This window comes from Athene noctua, chromosome 14 (genome assembly GCF_965140245.1).
Source record: "Athene noctua chromosome 14, bAthNoc1.hap1.1, whole genome shotgun sequence".
NCBI lineage: Eukaryota > Metazoa > Chordata > Aves > Strigiformes > Strigidae > Athene > Athene noctua.
In genome coordinates this window covers 10,892,015-10,909,626 of record NC_134050.1, presented here as the reverse complement: position 1 = coordinate 10,909,626, position 17,612 = coordinate 10,892,015, and the positions used below count along the sequence as shown (strand labels likewise).

General features: G+C 51.7%; 1 protein-coding gene across 1 annotated transcript in view; it reads right to left on the bottom strand.

Annotated features, from left to right (window-relative positions):
* Positions 1-14,259, bottom strand: part of MYRF (myelin regulatory factor) — a 61,826-nt gene extending 47,567 nt beyond the window's left edge. The window contains exon 1 of the mRNA XM_074918326.1: positions 14,150-14,259. Coding sequence (XP_074774427.1) covers positions 14,150-14,195 — 46 coding nt within the window. The 5' untranslated portion in view covers positions 14,196-14,259. The remainder of the gene's footprint in view (positions 1-14,149) is intronic.
* Positions 14,260-17,612: the final 3,353 nt, after the last annotated feature.

Below are 17,612 nucleotides of genomic sequence, written 5' to 3'. Positions count from 1 at the left end.
ATTGCTAAAGGAAAGGCTCCAGTTTTCAGGACTAACCACAGCCACGCAAGCCCTCAACATGATGTCGTGACTCTCACGGTGACTGCGGAGCTCTCTGTGCACAAGGGGACCATCGAGCAGAAGATGGAGAAATGGTCCTGGCTTTTCTGTTTACCGCTTCTGGATCAGTGGCTCACCTCTGTTTGGAAGAGGGCATGGAAAAACTGGAGACACTTTGGGAAAAGGTCAAAATAATGCTGCTTGGGATGCACAAGAAGCTTCACAAAAGTCCCTGTCTGGTCTGTTTATCACCAGGAAGCAGAGCAGTGGTTGAATCCTCAGGTACATGAACTCACTTTGGAGAAAGGAGCCTGCTGGGAGGGAGTTTCAGCCCTGTGAGGAGGATACAGCAGCCAGAGTGCAAGATTTGACAGTGTCAGTCATGAAATAAGATGCTGCTCCTAGCAGGGAGCAACAGCTTTCCCAGAGAGGTAAAACGCTGGTCAGGGACCATCTGCTCCTCTGTGCTTGCAACACACACCCACAGCAGGCCATGGCCCTCATGTCTGATTGCAATAAATATGAATATTAACATTACTGGTCACCACCTTTCAGAAATTATAACAAATTACTCTCAAAGAGATGCTCTAGGAGCAATTCTACCTCTCAGGTATCTTGGAAGCTCCTCCTAGTTATAGAGCCCACAGTGCTCTGAATCTAACCAACACAGAGGCAGCAGAGAAGTGTCTCATATAAAGAAGCTCAGGGAGACAAATCCAACTTTCTCAGCAGAGAAAACCACAATCACGGCCCACTCACTGCTCGACTGCCCTTCAGGTTCTCCGCAGCACTAAGTTATGGACTTTCAGTTATGGTTTCAGAGGCAATTCAGTGATTTAGGATTTTCAGCAATTCAAAAACACTTCTAAAAATATTTTCCTACTTCTTTATCCCCACTGTAGCTCACCGATCCTCCCAAGAGAGTTCTATTAGCAAAATTCATTCACAGCACATGTTACTACAGCTCCATAAATTATGAGTTGTCCATGGAAGGGGAGCAGGGAGAGCGCTGACTTTGTCCTGCTCCCACCAGACACCTCCTCTAGCCCAGCACGGTGGGTTCAAGCCCTTGCCCCAAGCCTTTCAGCCAGTCCCCAGCTGTGAAGGGGACTTCCCTGAAAGCTAACACACAAGTGACAAACCATTCCTTAACCTCAGAAGAGAAGTGCTAACATTTATTCTGGAGATAATCTCCCTCCAAAGGTTGCAGGACAGTTCCTCACTATGAACAACACTGGGAGCTTACGAGTGAAAGGTGATCTAAAAGGCTGGAATATCTGTGGTGGTGACTGTGACCAACTCAGGAGGGAAAAGCTGAGCCAAGAAGATAAACTACAGAGTTGTGGTCACCCAAAACACCCCAAGAGAGCACAGCTTGCCATGCTGAAATTTTCTCATCTTTGTTTCCCCACGTTCCTTGTCTTTGGTTCCAGACACTGCCAAACCCTCACTCCACTTCTTTTGGAGGTTAATTGGGGGTCTGTCATGATAGAAAAGCCACCCCCTCTTCTCCAGATTCCTGGGTCTCTCCTAGAAGTCTGCTCACACATGAGGCAGGAGGAGCAACGCCACGTCACTGGCAAAGTATGTTGGTGCTCGTGCCTTGGGTCTAGAGGGGATTTTCTGCTTCCTGCACCTCCCTTTAGGTGCTCCGTGAACTTTCTGGAGCTCTTCCACCCAATTGTGTCTATGAATGGGAAACAGGCTGCAACTGTCCCGCAGAGACTGAGCATTCTGCCATCTCCCCAAGCTGGCAGGGTTGTCCTGCGTCCATTCTGCTGTCTCCCCGTGCCAGTGGGGTTGTCCTGCAGAAGCTGACCATCCTGTGATCTCCCCGTGACTGGTGGGGTTGTCCCCAAGGCTGGAGCTGCCCTGGCCGGAGAAGGGCACCGGGAATGCCCCACCGGGCCGCCACTGCTGTCCAAGGTACCGCCGTGCCATCGCCTCTTCCCCGACACCATGCCGGCACGCACTGCCCCAGCGCCGCAGCGGAAGGGAAAAAGCAGAGCAGACCCTGTCCAAGAAGGACAGTCCACATACTTCTTGACCAAACACAGCAGCCTTCATCAGTCATTTTTACAGTGTCCAGAGCCCTGATGCTCAGGACATCTCTGGCCAGGTGAGGCAAAACCAATTCCCAAGGTTACCAGCCTCTTTTCCGTGTAGTCGCTTGTGCAAGGGGCTACATGAATATAAGAAAGGAAGAGATGGATCTTGCCCCAAAATTGTACAAGTCTGTTACACAAAGGGCTGACACAGGCAAAACAACAGGGAGCTGCCTGGATTCATACAGTAAAACGTTGGTGCAGCCCAGAAAAGAAAACCACATCTGCAGATGTGCCCAGCATCCTGTCTGGAAGAGACCCCTGCTTATCTCTTCAGACCTGAAGATGTGTGGAAGGAGCTGGCAGACTTCACCTCTGCCTCTGACAGGACAGATGCAAAAACTGCTTTTATAGACCTGTACTGAGACCAGCCAGCAAGTCACACCCTGTGCTCATTTGTCCTGTGCGCTGTGCTCTTGTTGGAAACTTCTGTGGTTTGTTGTTTAAAAAATGTTTACTGCAGAAGCAAATTAATTACTGACAATTTCTGACAATCTTTTTGACTTCTCCAGTCCCTCAGAGAAGTCCTTAGCCCATACAGACTCTCGGGGCTGAGCCAAGGGCAGAGACCAACCACTTTCTCATAGTTCAACAGGACGAATTCCTTCCTGTAAAACCCCCAAACCAGAGCTATGGGGTTTTTGGTTGGTTGGGTTGGCTTTTTTTCTTGCAGATGAAACACAAACCCACAACCGCACATGATGAGAAGCCCTGCAGTTCTCCTGGCAAAGTTAGGGTGTTAACCTCAACCTCACAGATAAATTCTGCGGCAGTAAAAAACCACCAAACCTGTTATTCCTCCACAGTTTCAGGTGGAGGTTGTGTTGCTCAAAGTTGTTACATAGGTCAGGCTAGAAGATCTGAGAGTTCCTTCTAACCTGAAAGCCAGTTTAGCATCTTTATTTTAAGGAATGATACTGTCAAAGTAGGGAAAAGCAGAAGGTGATATTATTGTAAGACATACTGCTACTGCCTAGGCTTTATGAAGTTAGCAAGCAAGGAAAGAGGAGCAGAGCAGGATAAAAACAGAGAGGAGAGGTCACTTTATCCCAGTTGGGCTTTAGCTGCCTCTGTCAGCGGGGACGCTCATCTCTGCACTCCTCCATGCTCCACCTGAACCATAATAACTTGAGGGCAAGGCCCGTCTCCCACTACCAGTCCAAAAAGGTTGGGACCTCACCCCTGCTGCAACACAACAAGCAACGAGGACAAACACTTAACATGAGACTTCCTGCCTTCCTGCCCGCTCATCGCTGCAAAGCCTCTGGATTTATTGAGTGCTATAAAGTTTGTGAAACAGCTCTGCTGCATTGACAAAAGCCTTAAACCAACAACCACCACCATGATCCGTTTAAACAACAGGTTGATCAAAAAAGAAACAACTTCTACAAAACTTGGGGTTTAGTTCTGAAAAAACAAACAGTCACACTGAGAACAATGAGTCACTGGAATAATCTCCCCAGGGAAGTGGTGGGTTCCCCAGCATTGGACAGTTTCAAGATTCAGCTGGACAGGGGAATAGACCAGCTTGGCTAGACCAGGCTCGTGCCAAGAAAGGTTGGACCAGATGATCCTTGATGTCCCTTCCAACCTGGGATTCTGGGATTCTATGAAAAACAGAAACCTCCACAAGTCTCCTTCAGGCAGTGACTATCCCCAGGGAGCAACCTGCACCCTAAAACTCACGGCCCTTTTTCACTTGCTAAATCTGACTATTCACTGGCTGAGCAACCCCATCTTAAGACATGAAACAAGGACACATCAGACTAACTTTCTCCATCTCAGTCCTACTGTCCAGTTCTCAAAGCTCTCTCTCAGTGTGGTTTGGTTTCCAAAACTGCAGAGAAGAGGGTTTAAACAAAAAAGCTGAGTAAACCCCACTACTCATCTCCTTCAGAAAGCCAACTGAAAGCATTCCAGCTGATGTGTTATATCCTCCTGACGGAGTCTTGCTCTGCCCCAGTGGTGGGAAATATTTGTGATGTCTGGTATCAACTTTACCGCACAGCACAGCTTGCTGGCACTTGGCACTGCTCTCATCTCTTTCAAAGCCAAGCCTGGTCTTGATCACCTACAAATTTGTGCCTTGACTAAACTAAGCTATGCTGAAAATTCATGGTAAAAATTATGTAAAAAAATCTCTACCAGTGATCATCCATGATCCACTGCAGCCACTGATACCTCCTGGGTGTACCAGCACCACAGTACCTGTGTCTAAAAGCAGAGTAGGAAAGTTCCCTACCCTGGTGTTCCCCAAGACCATCCTATTGGACTTGGGTTGACTTTTGACCAGTTCCTCTGCCCAAGCCCCTGCACACCAGCACCCAAATGTCTCATTCCAGGCTGTGAAGCCTGTCCTCAGTGTGAAGGTCCCCACATTGCTGTTTCTTGTGTCCCTTCAGCCCCTCAACACCAATGAGATGAGTTTTGAAACACCATTTATCACCCCTCTCTCTTCACTACACATTCCACTATGCTGCAGGTGAAAACTCATCACCATCCACCTTCCATTTCAACACCCCTTTCCAAAGACAGAATTAAAATAGACAGGAGGGAGGGAAGGACAGAAGTCCTCCTACCTCACCCCCACCCAGAACTTCTCGCTGACCTCAAATTTTGATTTGGATGGGACCTAATCAGAGAAAAGACCATTTCTGTTCTTATATTGAGCAGAGCATTGACTATATACATTATCAGCAAGCAGCCAACTGTGAAATGGCTTGATGGCCCTCATAATGCAGTTTTTAAGCTTTTGCTTTACTTAAGCAGGTGCTTCGTTTCCAATAAAGTCTAAGCACAGTTTTTAGTGCTTTATTGAATCAATGTCCATAACCATTGCTTGTCATAACAGAAGAGATAAGCCAAGATCAAGCACACTGGTAAATTGTTTGGTTTCCTGTTTATCTGAATTTCTAGCAGTCAGCTGCAATCAGCACATGGGATTAAAAGTCATAAATGATGGTTGTTGATTAATAAGTATTGTCAGACACAAACTAAGCAAATCATATTCTAAATTAAGTTGAATATACTCTTTATATTACGTCCACTTCTCAAGGCCGCAAGCAAGAGTGGCTCGGCATGCTCTATGGTCCTTGCCATCAAAGCAGACAGAAAACTTGCAGGAATTAAACCTCCAACTCTTTTGGAAGTCCCACCTGTGTCTTCAACAAATCCTGTCCCATGCCCACCCCCATGCCCTCTGCATTGCCTCCTCCAATTACCATCATCTTCTCCTTGGGTAAGAAAACCAGATCAATCTGGCACTCAGAGTCTTCTAAAATAATACACTGCTGCAACACTGGAGTGATGACAGAAGACTCTATAGAAAAAAAAAAATCCAAACAAAAAAACCCCAGTTGCAGCAAAAACTGCTTTAATTACTGTTTTTAACAAAAGCAGAGATCTCACCAAAGCTAGACCATGGCTGTTGGCATCACACATGGCTCCCGGTCCCACCCCACACTGCTCCAGCCAGCCTGTTCACTCTCTGTTCACACTACACCCTGGTCTGCAACCACAGCCCCATTTACTATTTTCTTTTCTCTTCCTACTGATGCAGTTTGCAATCACTTAGGGCATAATTCAGTACATCTCCTTCAGCACACTGCAAATGAATGATGAGAGCAACTGAAAAGAAGACTGGATAGAGCACAGGGGATGAGGAAGGGGAAAAGTGGAGGGGAAAATAAAATAGAATACGCCAGAGAGGCTAAGAAAACGTTAACCATTGCAGAGACTGATGCCAGCTTTCCTCTGACCAAACTGGTCTGTCCCAGCAGCTGGGATGTGAAGGAGAATCTCTGATGCTGAGCTGCTCTAGAGGAGATGACTCCTGGCCCCAGCCATGCCGCGGGATTACGGTCACAGCCACGTGGCACTCCCAGGACTGCTCTCCCCGGTTCACCCCAGCTTCTGCCCTCAAATCCTGGATCCGGGCACACCAAGCGCTATTTAAAACTCCATTCATGGCCTTTCCATCCAGCCCTCATCCCCATCACCCCAAAAGGCAATAAAATCCGCAAGCGTTCACCTTCATTCAACAACAAATCTGGCAGCACCGTTTTGCAGCCAGGGCTGGCCCAGCCCCGCAGATTCTCCCGTTCACCATTTTGAGTAACTGCATCAAAACAGACAAAGTTCAGCGAGATAAGTGGTGGATCCTGAGTATCACATTACATTTTCCCTAGGGAAGGAAGCTTTTCATTCAAATGTGCTTTGAATGTGCTCCAGGGTGGGCTGGAAGGTCCTGGGCTGACCAGATCATCCACCTCCAAATCAGACAGAAGATGTCCTCTGTCCCTGCTCGGGGGGGCAAACGGTGCCAACAGGAGAAGGAAGGTCTGGAGGATAAACAAGGATACGCCAAAATACGCCAGGCAGCAGGAATAAGAGGGTATATCTGTGAAACCATAAGTGGGAGCCACCAGATAGCCAAGGGGGGTATCCAATGCAATCCACCCCTTACTTCCAAGAGCCCCCTTTTCCCTACGGCACAGCAATGTCCTCCCGTGGACTCTGCACCTCCCCTGCTGATCTGACACAGCCTCATCCCTCTCTGTCCATCCCTAGTTCTGAAATGTGCCTGGAAAGTACCACAGAGGCCTCAGTGGGGGTTTCTCTCTCCTGAAGGATGCTGGCACACGGTGGGGGCATCCGGCAAGCACCAGCCCGGGCCCAGAAGCCACAGGCCTGTTCCTGTTTGTGTCTCCAGTCACAGCTGCTCCCCTGTCCTCTGGCAACGCACAGGCTAGTTAATCATTCCTCAGACACGTTTAGCTTACCGGGGTTCTTATCAGAGAGTGCAAAGTCCAAGTCCAATCAGCAACACTACTGGAAAGAGGCAAGGGGGTTACCCAGCAAGCTCTGCAAAGCTCAAACGCCATCCCCAAGCAGGGAAATCCTCAGGCAGGGACACGCTGGAGGGATGCCAGGCCATGGTCTGGGACCCTGGCTGGGCAGCACACAGGAAGGGCAGATACCTGCAGCAGGTCAGGGGTCTGGTGGCCACAGCCTGGCCCCTTCCTAGCACAGCTCCCAGCTCCACATCACTCCGGTCCTGTCCCAGCAGGAGAAAGCCATGAGGCCCCTAACCAGAAGAGGACAAGAACAGCAGGGCTCCATCCCTATTCCTTCTTTGAAAGGTCTTTTCTGGTTTTCTTTCTCACTAAGGGACCATGGGCAGAAAATGGGGTGAAAGCAGAAAGCAAAAATACCACCACTGAGCTCTGACAGGAGGCAGAAAGCCCGTGGGGAGAACAACTTCCCTATGCACCACTCGACTGGGGTTGTGCTTCTCCAGGCCGTGCCCAGCTCTCTCCAGACTAATCATGCCCAGGAGCCATTTTATTCCACGTTTATTGCGGCCAGTGACATGGCAGCTGGGATGACTGGACTGGGCCCAGGCGGCCAGCCCTGGCGAATGTGTTGCTCTAGGAGAAAAGGACAAGGGAGCGGAGGGAAACCCTGCCTGCCCGGCACCCCAGTAAGGCTCCTGCCTGCCCAGCATCTCTTTCCCACATCCTTGCGGGCCGCAGCCCTTGCGCAACTCCAGCCCCGGCACAGGGAGCAGTGTGGAGCAGCCGGATCTCTGAGTCACCAATGAATCCATTTCCATCAGCCCGGTCACACCTCCGGCACAACACACTATCCTGCCCCGACAGCCACCTCTCCCCACTCCCCCTCCCAAACGCCCTCCAGGTCCACGTCCAGGCATCGCTCCCAGGACACCAAGCTGCCGAAGATACATTAACCAGAACACAGGCAAAGTACCATCCCCGACGGAGTCAACTCCAAAAAGTCAACTCCATCCCCGACAGAGCCTCTGTGGGCGTGTGCTCACATCGCTCTTTCTGAATCACAACGCACCCCTTATCTTACAGGATCCACCCTCCTGCCAACAGTTCTCTGGCCTTACTCCATCTGGATGCCTCCTGTCCTTCTCCCACCCAGGAAATAGGAGTTTTGGGAAAACTGAGAGGAGAAGGCAGACCCGAGAGGAATATCAGCACAGTCACAAGACTGGAAGCAGCAGACTGTCCTGCATTAGCCTTGCCCTGAGGAGCAGATGAGGACAAGTGCTTTGGCTGAAGACTTTGGGACCCTCCTGCTGCTGGTCCTGCTGGGATGGAGGTGGCAGCTTCCCACTGTGCCCAGGAATGTCTCCTGGGCCTCGGCCAAGTACTGCAGGCTGCTGGTGATGAGCTCAAGCGAACATTTTTTTCTCTTCCCTCCTCTGCTTAGGCCCTAGGATGGAGCTGGGCTCACCTGCATCCTCATGTTACCTGCTCTTGTTGAGAGCACGCGCTGACCAGAGGCAGACACCAGGTTGGGCAGGCAGGGGAAGCTTGAAATAAGAGAGGAGAGAGAGGAGGACCAGAAAACAATCACTGTAGAAAGGGAAGTGGAAAGGCAGAGGGGAAAGCAAGCTGAGCTGTGGAAGGGTCAGGGGAGCTGTGCTGTTACCTGCTCGGATCCAGCGCATCCTGAGCATGGCGAGAGCAGATGTCAAGCTCCCGCTGCGTCCCTGCTCTGTCCCTCTGTCATTATGCTGCCTAGCTCAGCTTCTCCAGGTCCCAGGGCTGTTGCCTGCTGGTTTTTCTATTCCCTGAGGGAAGAGTGGGAGGGCCAGGGAGGAGGCTGGGAGGCTGCTGCTACACGCTGGGATTTGGGTCTGCGAGGGGATTACCAGGAGGGATGGTCATGTGTTTGTGCTGTACCAGGTTCCCCAGGACCATTCTGTCACGGGCTCTCTCCGTCCAGCAAAGCACTCAACACAAAGCCTCTTACCTTCCCCGCTGCGCCAGCCAGGCCCCGGAGAGACTGTCACACCGCAAAGCCACCACTTCCCCAGCCCTGCTCCTCCAAGAGTCGGGTCTAGGCACGAAATACCCGCAGCGACGTGCGGCAAAGATCACATTGTGCTTTTCACACGGAGCTTGCGATTCTCCATGGCCTTTCCCCAGTGCTTTCCCGCTGCCCTTACTCTTGCCATGTCAACCAGCTCCACAAAAGCAGCACAGGGAAGCACAGCGCAGCACCAGAGCTCAGGGATGCATTTGGGGGATGAGGGTTGGGCAGCCACCAGGCAGGCAGAGGGTGAACACTGAGCACAAAGGCCAGCTCCCCAAAAAAGCCAATTCAAACCAATTCAAAGAAACTAGATGCTCTGATCTGCTGTAGTTGCATTGCTACACCAAGCTCAGGTACCTAAAAACATACATGGGGCCAGTTGTCCTGGTTTGTGCATGGCTCCTGCCCACCAGCCAGCACCACAACAGACACCACAGCCTCTGCTCTAGAGGCCCCAGGTCTACCATCCTCCTGCCTTTCCTGCCCCCAGTTTTTTCAGCCTCAGGAAACCACCACACTCCCTCCTGCACCCCTAAGCAGCCACGAAGACCCCAAAGCAGCCCCTTGTTTCTCTGTGACTCTTTTTCACAATCCCACAACCTCCCACCTGGCAGAAACTGAAACTGCCCCAGTGATCTGTAACTCGCGGGGGGGTCACCAGCACTGTCGGTGCACGGACGCTTCCTCCCACCACAAGGTGCTGGCTGGCTCTGAAGAGAAACCATTATTTCCCTTCCCTTAAGCTCATGGCTTCACTGGTTTACATCCCTGAAAGTTTTATCCATGAAGTTCTTCTCTGCTCGGTCCCATCCACCACCAAATCCTCCTGCAGGCGCAGAGCACGCAGAGACCCGACCCTTACCACACAGCACGGTGGACAAGGTGCAAACCTGCAAGTCCTGGGTTCAACTCTCAGCCTCATCCTTTCCTATCTCTTCATCCAGAGAGTAAGGGACTTCTCTTGCAGGGCTGCAAGGCGGCATTTCCTACTCCCATGCAGAAAGTGCTCCGCAATACACAATAAAAATCACCAGGAAAGCAGCCGATACCATTAACACGCATGTACACGCGCTCCTACAGGCAAAACCATTTGCTAATACAAACACACTTGCTGATAAAACGCCTGGTGCTCGCTTGCTCGCTCCCCGCTTAGAGGCTCCTGCGACCCCTCCAGCAGCACCCACAGCCCCGCGCACGCAAGCACAGACATGTGGCCGCTTGACAGACACACGGTCCAGCCACTCGTGCTTGGTGCAAAATTTTAAAGAACTGCTTCGTTCCACAGGACTGAAATATTTTCCCTCACTGAAATCTGGCCCTTTCTGTTTAACCAGCTGCCACCTTTCCCAACTACAGTTCAATCCCGAAACCTCCGAACTTTTCCCTTTCGCTGTTCTTTCTCCATTTCTTGCTCTAACCCCATACAGCCATCTGCCAAACCGCCCACTCCCCTGCCCCCCAAGCCCTACTCCGCACATCTTTCCTGATATACATTCTTTAACAACCTCTTATCTCATAAATTAGCCGAGAGAGAGCGGGATCCCGAATAGCTGAGCTCTGTCGTAACTGTTTCCCTTACGCGAGTGGTAGGCAGGGAGGAAGGTAAGGTTTCTAGCAGGATGCCAGCCAAGGGTCAGACACTTTCAACTCCCTGCTTTTCCTTTGATACAAAATACAAATGCTCTGGGTAAACACTCCCAATACTATGGAAAGACCAAACTGAGCTCCTTCACCTCCGCTGCCAGAACACCCAGCATCCCACGCTCTCTGCCTCCAAGTGTTCTGCCCAAGCTCTCTGCAGCAGGATGGTCCTGGGCACCACAAAACACATTTACCAGCTGTGCTGACACAAGCCAGGACAGCCACGATCTGCCTCATGCAGGGCAGGCCCACCTCGAGGACTCAGAGGCCACACTGCCAGCCAGACTCACTCACAGCATCTTCACCCTGAGAGGGCTTGAGGTTACGCCCAGACCATCTCTTCTCTCAGAGACTGTGTCCGCTTTTTCCTAACCCTTTTCCCAAACTTCAGAACAAAGCTCTAAACTTTTCACACCATTCTTCTGCTTCTCTATCCTCGCATGTCTTAGCTCTCAAAGAGCAGATGACTACATTCCAGGGAAATGATATCCTGCCCAAGCAAATACTGAGCGCCCCCTTCACAAAAATAAGGGTCCATCTCTTGCAACTGAGAAAACCAGAGGTGGGCAGTTGAACCTGAAATCTTGTGAGCCCTTGATCCCCAAAACAAGCCTTGCTCTGCAGTGGGACCTGCCACACTGTTGCTGGAGCCAGCCAAATACCAGGATTTGGAATCAGCACAGACACCAACTCTCTTCCACACCTCAGCCAGCACAGCCCCCACTCCCCAAAAGTCTGCAAGAAGAGACCAGTTAATCCTCGTCTGACACTTTGAAATACTGAGTGCTATACGAGCACTAAAGGATTACTCTTAAATATGGTGGGATTGCTTACAGCAGGCTCAGATCCTGGGCAAATCAGAGGCAAGCAAAGAAAAGGGAATTCCCAAATTATTCCAGGGTTTTCAGTGTACAGGAAGAAATCCCTTTAGTGTTAAAATCTCCACTTGATGAGGTGATGATCTGTGAGAACAAAAAAATATTTCACTGTATAAGAAAAATATGGTTTGAATATGTGTTCTTCCAGGAATCAGCAGACACATTTTAAAGAAGTGAAGAGGTAGCAAGGAATTAGCTCTACTAATGAATTTATTCCTGTAAATTAATAAACTTTAACAGATCTGTTGTTGACCGCTATATAATACATGTCCAGAAACCATTAATTCTTCAGGACAGTGAGATTCCAGAGCAAATCCAATTCTGTGCTATAAAGTTAGCAATTGAAGCTGACCTTCCCTTCCAAATAACAGAGGATCAGTTTGGCTGCATATTCCTTCAGAGCACCACGATTAACGCATGCACAAAAGGAAAGAACCTTGTTTCTTCACTCGCTGCACAAACTGAACTGAGCAGCAATCCTTCGTGGTAAAACTTTCTCCTCTTCCCCCCTCACCCTCAAATGCTATGTTGTAACAGATGCTCTTTAAGAACAAAAGGGATCTAGCTGCCTAAACAAAATAAACAGCCATGTTGGGCTCCATGAAAAAATGGAAGCTCTGGGAAGTTATAAAAAGGAAGTTACACAAGTAAGTAAATAGCAGAGGCTAAGAAATATCCTTCAGCCGCTGTTTCCCTGACTCTCAGTTTTTACAGCGATGAGATGGTCTTAATTCAAAAGAGGGAAAGACACACACACAAAAAAAAAACAAACCAAAAAGAGAGAGAAGGCAAGAGAGAAAATGCATCCCAGAATGGTTGAGGTTAGCAGGCACCTCTTGAGGTCATCTTGTCCGACCCCTGGCTCAAGCAGATTCAGCTACAGCACCCAGAAAAAAAATAAAAGAACAAGACAGAAAAAGGAAAAACCTTCCACTCTATAAAAAGATGCTCTGGGGGAGAGAGTGAGTGAGAAATTCTACTTCTGCAAATGAAGAGACAGACAGCTGAAGTTTAACACCTGCGAATAACATCGGGGTGCTGAGCAAGGGCTGAGGAGGTGCTGGGTGCCCAGAGGACAGGAGGTGGGTGGGCAGGATTTAGGAGATTGATCTGAGCGAAACCTTAAAAACAAAACAAGCAGCCCTGAAGGCCGAGGAGAACATGGGCTGGGAGCACACGATAAGAGCTCGCGTGGCGAGGCTTCCCGTCCTCGCTAATCTGTCGCTCCCGGGAATCCAGAATCACAGCTGGAACAAACAGGGGATGCTTTTTCCTTTGAAGAAGCAGCGATGCGTTACTGAGGCATCATACGGATGCCAGAAGGGAGGAAAGTGAGAAATAAGCAGCTTGAGCCTCTATTCGCTCTCGAAAGCATCTTCTGTTTCTGGTCCAATTTCGCTTTCCTCCTCAGGTTAAGTCCTTCCGCCAGCCAAAGAACCAGAAGGGACGCAGTCCCCCCTCCCCAGCCGCCCCGGGCACACTGCCCGATCCCACCACAGGTGAGAGACACGGACTCTGGAGGGAAAGCACGCTCTGGAGCTGACCCACGCACGCAGCCGTGCTCTCCACAGACCAGGGTCCACCCCAGCTCTACAACCAGCAACAGGATTTGTTGACGCCACAGAGCCCAGCGAGGATGGGCACGCTGTTGCCCCTCCACCAGCACGCCAGGCGCTCGTGGCAAGGTGTGCGGCCTGCACAACTGAAACTTCCTCCTGGCAGACGGCCCCACCGAAACAAGGCGCACGCGGTGCGGGGCGCAGCACCCGAAAGGGAGAAACAAAGCCAACGAGTGAGGAAGAGAAGCAACAATACAGTCAACAAGGAAGAGTGATGAGTGCCAACAAAGGCAGAGCGGGGAGAAGAAACACTGAGCTGAGGGAGGGACAGCAAAAGGCATCGGGGTCCCGACATCTCCCCAGCTGCACAGTTCAGCCCTACCAACTCCTCAGCGGCCACAAGCCACCGCATTTCACCCCTGCTTGATAGGGGGGCCAAATCCTCTTTACAGCCACTTTTCCACTCTTAGTTTCAGTAAAAGCTGCCTTTGGTTTGCACTGATGGGAAGGAGACTCTGATCCCCAGACACGCAATGCCCGACGGGGCCGTGGGCCCTCGCTGGACAACACTGGCCTCTGGACACCGATTCTGAGAAGGCGCGGGGTCCGCCGCTGCGGGATTAACTATATTCTACACCAAAAAGGAGCGACAGCCCCAGTGAAGCACACAGCGGTGAGCCCGCTGCCAACACGCTGCACCCAGCGGCCGCAGGATGGGTGAAGAGGCTGCGGGTCCCATGGCAAGCAGAGGGGATGTCCAGGAGCTTGGCCCCACAGTGACATCCACAATCCATATGCCAAAGCTACCGCCACCGGGAGCCTGCGCCCTCCCCGAGGAGAGGCGAGGGCCACCCCAAGGTCCTCCAGCCACTCGTGTCCGACACGCCGTGCTCCCCAGCCCTCGGCGTGCCACCACCTCCCACCTCGGTGCGGCCAGAGGATGCAGCCCGACGCCTGGATTCTGCCCAGGAAAGGGGCTCTGACGCTGGACGGGGCGGTTGTGGGTGCTTTGGGCTGGGGTCCGGGGCCACACCGAGCCCGGCCGGGGCGAGCTGGGACTCGACGAGTCATCTCTTACCTTCAAAAAAGCGCTGCAGAGCCTCCGTCTCGTCCACCACCTCCATAGCTGGGCCATGCACCGGGCGGCCGGGCTAGTCTCGGTGCCCGCAGAGGGGCATCCCTCCGCCCCGCCGCCCTCAGCGTCCCACCCCGCCGCCCCGCCGGGGTCCCGGAGCCGGTCCCGGTCCCGGCACGGAGCGCTGCCGCCCGCTGCCCATCGGCCTCCGCCGTGCACCGCCGAGCGCTGCCCCCAAACTTGGGCTGCCGCCGAGCGCTCCTCCCCCCCGCCCTTCCTCCCCGCCCTCCGGGGCCCTGCTCCTCCTCCTCCTCCTCCCGCCTCCCCGGTACTCGGGGCTCCCCCACGCCCACCCTCCCGGGACCTGTTTGCCCCCCCCCCCCCCCCCAGCCCCCGATGGCTTTTACCAGCAACCCCAGGGGGCTGACCCCCCACTCTCAAACCCGACCATAAATCACCCCAAAAAAATCCTTCTGGCACAGGGGCTGGGGGAAGGGACAGTTGTGTTTTCTTCCCCAGATGTGCCCACAATCAATAATAATGCCTCGAAATGAAAAAAAAAAAATAACAGTACAGTATCTAAATGAAGTTACAGTTATCTGACCACAGTTAACCAAACGCAGAGCCCCTGCCAGGCAAAGACTGTGGGACCATTCTCTTCTGGGCAGATAAAGCGCACAATGAGGTTTTGTCCATCCCCACAAACCAATTCAGAAGGGCAGATTCTCTTATATATATAAATATATTTTTCTCGCTCACACAGCTGTGCAGTGACCAATTCTTCTCTGGGGAGGGGAGCGGGGAGGGGAGGGGGGCTGAGGTTTGGGGACAGTAATAGGTCTATTATTTCGGGGATGGAGAGAAAGAGCTCAACAGCCCTTTTTTCTTCTCTCTCTCCCTCTCTCTTTCCATTAAGACAATTGTTATTCTCTTACCCCACGCCCCTTGTTCCTCCGCACACACTCACCTCCCCCATCTTCAGGCACAAGCTGCGTGGGAAGGAAGCAAAAATTTATTTTTGCCATGGAGTCTGAGTGCTAGCCCAGGCCTAAATCTGGTCAGTGCCAGGTTAGCTGTTAGGCCCTAGGAAATCAGACCCTAGAACTACATGCTGCTGCTCGGGATTCAAACCCCAACCTGCAGTCCCCCATCCTCATAGCAGCACATCCTCTCTGCTCAGCAAGAGCCTCCAGCATGAAAATGTCTGGAACAGACCTTCCCATGAGCACACAGCCCCGTGCAGCCAAGTTCCACATGAGAACACAGCAGAGGATGTTCACAGGCACACGCAGGACCTGAGAGTCCAGCTCAGCACTACTGGCATGTGGGGAAGTGTCCCCTTTGGAGTCTCTGCTTGCTCCCAGCCAGGTCTCGCTTGTAAAACCTCCTCTCTGCTCCCTGAGAGTTCCCTGCAACACTGCCCACCCATAAGTTCTTGTCTTGTGCCATGAGGCCTACGGTGCATCACCTACATGTCTCTCAGACAGCTAATAAATCATAGGAGTGGCAGGAGGGAGCTGGAGCTTCAGCTGCTCAGGCACAATAAAACAACAAGGGAAGGCCAAGGCTATTCTGGGTCACTTCACCAGTGTCAAAGCCAGCAAGAGAACCTGTAAACAGGCCAAGCTGGCAGAGGAACAAGTTCCTGCCTGTTATGGCATTGGACCCTAAAGCTGGGTCCAAAGATGATCAAAAGATTTGAAAGGCAAATGACCCTGAGAACGATCGGCCTCGGATCTGTAACCCTCTGGACCTACCGCGTCAGTTGTTGCCCGGGATTCCCCACCCCCAAGGTGCAAATTCCTGCGCAGCGACTCATTCCAAATAAAACTGTGACACCTCTCTCCTTTCCTTAATAGCGATGTGACTGGCCCCACAACATACCCTCCCTGTAACATGGCAGAGACTAGCCAGCCCTCCCAGCGCCACTACCGAGAGGTGAAAAGCCCTTTGGGAGCACCCCAATAATGACTCAAACCCCAGCAGAGCAGCTGCCACCCCCAGCAAACCATCCTGATAAATACTCTAAGCGCATACCTTGGGGGAGCAGGAGAAACACTCGTTTCTATTGTCTGTGCTACAAAGTTATAAGAACAGGCAGGCCAATGGCCCAGAAATAATTTATGAAATAACTTGATGCCTTTAGGCAACAACGTTAAGCCAGCCAGGTATTGGCACCAAGTGTAGGGCCACGGGATCCCTGCAGCTCAATGCAGTTTCACCCATGTGGTACCATCAGTACTGTCTCACCTACTACATTACACTAAGATCCATCAGTGATTAAGCCCCACTCTCACTTTGCACTGGGAAGGCAGAGGTTATGGTGGCTGCACTTCCAGTCCAAGCAGGCAACTGTTCTCCTGATCCCAAGCCACTTGGGCCTAACTCCCTCCCTAGGGCCGGTTCACCCATCTCTGCTCTTTCCCTGATGTCTGAATCATGCGAGGTACCAATGGTCTGTGTCCTCCTCACCTCATTTTTCTCCATGCCCGTTTGCCTCTCAGTCCTGCTCAGCCCTCTGTCCCAAGGAATGTCGCTGTCTCCCTTCCTGGATCTAATTAAAGGGAAAAGCCAGGTCGAGCACATGCTCCTGATGGCCCCGATGAACACAACGAACCTCATCCCTTCCTGAAAGGGGAAGGAGTGGCTGGTCCCTTACTGCAACAAGCTCAGAATCCAGCGCTGCGGGGTTGTGCTTGTGTAAACCCCAAGGGCTACTAGAGGGATTTGAACCCAGAAAAGTTTAAAGGTGTTACTTTGATCTACTATTGCAGCCCAGAAGGCAGCGCCAGGGGATAGAAATCCCCAGCAGTGTGCTGTTTGCTCTCCTTTCTGCTGTCTACCCTCTGCAGCTCTCCCTCCCTGCCAGCCCACGACCTCGCCGTTCCCGCGTCTCTCCCCCTCAGACACACACCCCCCCTCCCTTCCTCATTTCCTCTGGGTCACGCTCTCTGTAAACACCGCTTGCCCTATCCCATGTGGTTGGTCTGGAGCAGGAGCCAAGAAGGGGGTGGAGGGATATTACTCATGGAAGGTGTGGCTGTTGCTCCCTCCAGCGCCAAATTTCAAAGTCCAGTTTAAAACAAAAAAATAATTCGGCAGTGTTTCCCCTCAGCCCGTCCCTCCCCACACCCCAGCTCCCAGCCAGGCTTCTCCAGAACAGTTGGAAGGCTTTTCTAAGCCCTTTATCTTTCCTCCAGGGACATCTCAGTCCCTGCAGGGGAGCTGCAGGCACGTGCCCTAAGGGTGACAGAACCCCAGATCATGCTAAGGTGAGGTTCAGCTGAGCATGGCCCTTTGGTCAAGAGCTGGAAGATTGCTCCCAACGCAACGGTGCTGCCAGATGGCAAACAAGCTGCTGCTCGGTGGTGGGAGATGCTGGAATACCCAGTATCTCTAATGGTTCAGGTGTCATATACTCAAGAGCGTATATCCATTTGTTCAGTAGATTAAGGCTACATCAGTT